Raw genomic sequence first — 4,610 nt, 5'->3', positions numbered from 1 at the left:
GGGGGGGGGGGGGCTGTGTTTTAAAAAGAACATTTATCTATTCACGATACATTATTCATTCCCAAAAAAATTAATATCGTTAAAGGTTGGATTTTTCCTAATTTCTTAAAAATAAGGCATTAATATCAATTTCCAAAAGACGATTTCTTTTTCATTCCTCTGTTTAGTCAACTTCAACATGGGTTCATAAACTTATGAGCACCACTGTATGGCATATTTCCCTCACATCAAGGAGCCCTACTGGGTAAAACAGGCATTTTTGGGACCCAGGAACTAAATTTGGACCCAGATTTATCTGGTTGTAAAGTACAAAGAGTCAAAGACAAAAAAAAAAAAACACTTTTCCGAGATGTTTTGCTCCATATGTCAAGATAAGGATGGTCATTTCTTTTAAAAACAACATTCCTTGAACGGGCCCTGAGAAGGTTGCAGTGGTAGAGGGCGGTTAGCGGCGTCTAAAACACCTCCAGCACACTAGCTCGCCATTGATTTAGATGTTTGGGAATAGTTGCAGACAACTTGGAACAGCGGCGGATGGAGGTCGGAGGGGCTTCCCAGGGGTTGATGAGATGAATCGAGCTAGCGTTGAAGCTGCTGGGCTTCTTCCAATAATGTATTTGATACAACAAAAATAGCCTGGAAATACAACCAATCGTTAGGTGTCAAAGTTCCCCCCTCCTGGGACACAGGTAGCTATCGCTTTGCTCATAATGTTGGAAATTGATATTTAATTCTGTTGGAATATTCTCAATTGTTGAGGCGATCACGCAGGCATTTAGGAGCTGCTGATAAAAGTAGTCCTGGGGATTCACTCCCACTATAATCTTTATTTAAATTCACTTATCCTTCTGTTCTTTTTTTCGATTAGCAATATTACTTCATACAACCCTGAGTACAGACGTTGAAATGATCATAGTCAGGAATACTCAGCGATACTACATTTGTTTATAATGGTTATTCCAAAATAATGTGGCCAATGTGACAACATATCCCAATCAAAAGTCCATGGTAATTCATAAGTACGGATGATTCTTGTGACAGCACCGATCCGGACTCTTCTATTGGAGTAAATCTATTCCAAGCCGACCATCTCATTTGGGCGACCTTAGCTTTGCTGTGTGCATCTTTTGTTGGAACACAACTTTAACCTGAGCTTTTGATATGCTCCTGAACATGTGGTGGTGGCTTGCTGTTGACAGTGTGTGTGTGTGTGTGTGTGTGTGTGTGTGTGTGTGTGTGTGTGTGTGTGTGTGTGTGTGTGTGTGTGTGTGTGTGTGTGTGTGTGTGTGTGTGTGTGTGTGTGTGTGGCCGTCTCTGGACTGCTGCAGCAATGCGCGTAAAAAAACAAGCGAGAGAAGATTCAATGCCAAGCGAGATCCAGCTTGAAGTCGACGCTCGTATGAAGCCTAAGTGCTGTACTGCAGTGTACACGGCTCGCTGAGTCATACCTAACCATCTCGTGTTCAATTCATGAGAGGGCCATTATGTATGAAAGGGTCAGCAAGGCATGTGAACATGCTCCGTGTTCGGTCGATGAGCTCCAGCGAAGCTTTCCCCCCCAGGGAAGACGTTGGGAAAATGTACTCCTATTGCAAAAAAATAAAATAAGATGGAACATAAAAATGGACCTAAATGATTGCCCTGACACCTTCTTTCCTAAGCTCATCAATGACCTCTCTTCCACTCGATATGCTACATGAAAAAACATTTTTCTTCCTCTATGTGGTGGCCATGCTGTGCCAAGGTGCTTTCCAGTTGGTTCCAGGCGTCCTCCTCTGGTTTGTTGCTGTTGTTGTTTTTGTTGTTGGAGGTTTCTGGGTAACTACAAGACTGATGCCAGAGGGGTAAAAGGAGGGGGGGGGTAAGGGGGAAGGACCAGCTGTCCCTACCTCTGCCCTCCCTGCGAGCTAGCAGGCAGTTAGCCAAAGTACAGCCATAGACAACACTGGACTCCAAACTGGACTGGTGTGGTCTTTTGCATTTTCGCCCTATTTTCCCCTTAAAGGAATAACATTGTGGTAAATACAGTTACTGGCTTTTTTTGCCTATAAAAGGCAAATGAGAAAATTTACGTCACTCTCATATCGATGTTAAAAATGAAGCTACAGCCAGGGGTTAATTAGCTTAGCTTAGCATTAAACTGGAATCAGGCTTAGGTTTGGGTTCAAACGTAGAGGGGGCATGGGCACAAGGGGACCATAAGTGTGGAAAGCCACTTAAAAAAACCTTCTTAAAAACCCTGTTATCAGGGTTAGACTGGAAACAATGGGGAACAATTAGCCTAGCCATGCTAAAGGCTAACACAATTCCACTTTAGAATCGCAACTGGTCGTTCTACTTTGGTTTTTGTACAGATTAAAACAGAAAGTATGAGATGAAAAATGTTAATTCATGTGATTAAGAAGGGCCGGTAGGTGGTTCTTTTGGTTTACCTTTGGCTAGCGGTTTCTACTCTTCATGTTAAGCTGAGCTAATCGAGCCCTGCTTCTAGCTTCATATTTAACAAGAGACATGACAGTGAAGCCAAATTTTAATTTCCTGCGTCGAATCTACGCCGTAAGTACGCAGAGGTACCTAAGCCGGACCCTAAACCGGACGCTGATCCAGACCCTAAGCCAACGTCTGACCTGGACCCCTCACAAAATATAACTACATCTGGCAGCCTCTTGTCATTGGAGCATTTGGCCGTGGCTTGGTAGTGTCACATTTCCTCTACTCCTTCCTGGGTACTCCTTTCTGGGTACTCCTTTCTGGGTACTCCTTTCTGGGTACTACTTTCTGGGTACTCGAGAACAACATTAAATCAAGGGTGAACTTCTCCTGCTGCAGCGTTACGACCGTGGTCAGAAAGCACATGGGAGACACTTTGCTTCTCTATCCACACATTAAAAAAAAAAAATATATATATATATATATATATATATATATATATATATACATATATTCATGCATACATATAATTAAAATGACTAAGGTCATGTACTTCTCAGCACAGTCTTCCAAAATGATTGAAAGTAATTCAAACAAAAAATGTCCATGTTCAAAAAGGAGTAGGAAGAAGTTCATGAACAACTTATCAGGCCCAGCCCTTCTACTGTCAAGGGCAACGCTGCGCAATCAATTTGTGGTAACCATGGGGATAGTATGCACTACTGTATCCTTGCAAAACAACAGAGTGAAATTAGCTGACTGTGGTATCCTATGTCCCACAGGTCGATTGATAAATGGTAGCATTCCTACTCTTTCCGTCGTGCCGTCTATGTTTTGATAACTATTTAGAAAGAAAAAAAAAAAAAACAGTTTTGTATTTTAGTGAACTCATAAACGGCAAGAATCGGTGTCTTGTTTATTGATTTGCACATAGCTTCGCTCGCATAGACAAAAGTTCAACACAATTCGACTCTTGCAGCGGCTGAAAATGAATTACGAGGCGCGACGATCGCTCCCCTGTGTGAAAAGCCCTTTAGACCTCAGATCACCCTGGACCAAAGACGTGGGGAAGCAGTTCATTCTCTGTTAAACAGACCGGTCCAGACTTAATTAAGTCTGAAAGAGTCTGGAGAGGACCAGACTAGATTAGTTTAGGTTAGATCTTGATGATCCCACTGGGGAAAATAAAGTCTTGTTCTGGAGTTCTGGAGCGACGCACCGACAAAGACAAGTAACTAAGACTGCAGCGAAATGATATGAATTAAAAAGAAAATGTTTCTGGAGAGAATGCTATTTTTCAACCTGGACCCTATTTTCCCACGTCCTGGTGTCTAAGGGACTAATGTGAACAAATATCTATGAAATTGGTCCAGTAATGTGACAGCCACAAACCAGGCTCCAACATTAACCCTATGAGGCCGAAAAACGGCATCTTTCATTCATGACTTTTGTAACCATGACGAGTAGGGACATAGCATTTCGTGCAGGTCAAAGCCAACACTTGCGCTGTTCCTTTCATGTCTTGAGTTTGGAAATCCAGAGTTTTTCAGGGTCTTTGTGCAATAAATCCAAACTGTTACATCCAAGATCGAAACACTTTATGTCCATCATTTATGAAATTTCGGTTGTTTATTGCCGCTAGCTTTAATCAGAGATCCTCTATTCTAAACCATCTCTGCTTTGATACTAGCCGCCATTTTGCTTGTGCCATGATGCTCTGGGAGATCACTGACCAACCGAAAGCTTGTTCAACCAATGGAAGGCTGGACTGCCATTGCAGATAAAACAAAGATCATATATAGTGAAGAGGAACCACCCGAGGGCAGAACAGTTATGACCGTAAGTTGTCAAAAATACCTTCCGTATCATGATAAAAATCAATATCAGCGCGTTATATTTAGGCAAGAATTTGCTGTTTCACCCACCACAGCCCCCCCCCCCTCCCACCCCACGCTTTACCTCGATGATGTCGGCGTTGGTCCGGCTCTCGTGCGGCTCGTTGTACTCGGTGTACTTGAGCAGGACCTTGTCCATGTCGGTGCTGGCGTACTGGAACAGCTTGTTGGAGTGGTTGAAGATGATGAGGGCGATCTCGCAGTCGCACAGGACGCTCAGCTCGTACGCCTTCTTCATCAGACCGAACTTCCGCTTGGTGAACGTCACCTGGTGGGGGGGGGGGG

General features: G+C 43.3%; 1 protein-coding gene across 1 annotated transcript in view; it reads right to left on the bottom strand.

Moving 5' to 3' along the window:
• Positions 1-4,610, bottom strand: part of mef2d (myocyte enhancer factor 2d) — a 149,128-nt gene that overhangs the window by 73,840 nt on the left and 70,678 nt on the right. The window contains 1 exon segment of the mRNA XM_032511423.1: positions 4,390-4,593. Within this exon segment, the coding sequence (XP_032367314.1) occupies positions 4,390-4,593 (204 nt within the window).

This window comes from Etheostoma spectabile, unplaced genomic scaffold (genome assembly GCF_008692095.1).
Source record: "Etheostoma spectabile isolate EspeVRDwgs_2016 unplaced genomic scaffold, UIUC_Espe_1.0 scaffold363, whole genome shotgun sequence".
Taxonomy (NCBI): domain Eukaryota; kingdom Metazoa; phylum Chordata; class Actinopteri; order Perciformes; family Percidae; genus Etheostoma; species Etheostoma spectabile.
This window is presented reverse-complemented; position numbering and strand designations above follow the sequence as displayed.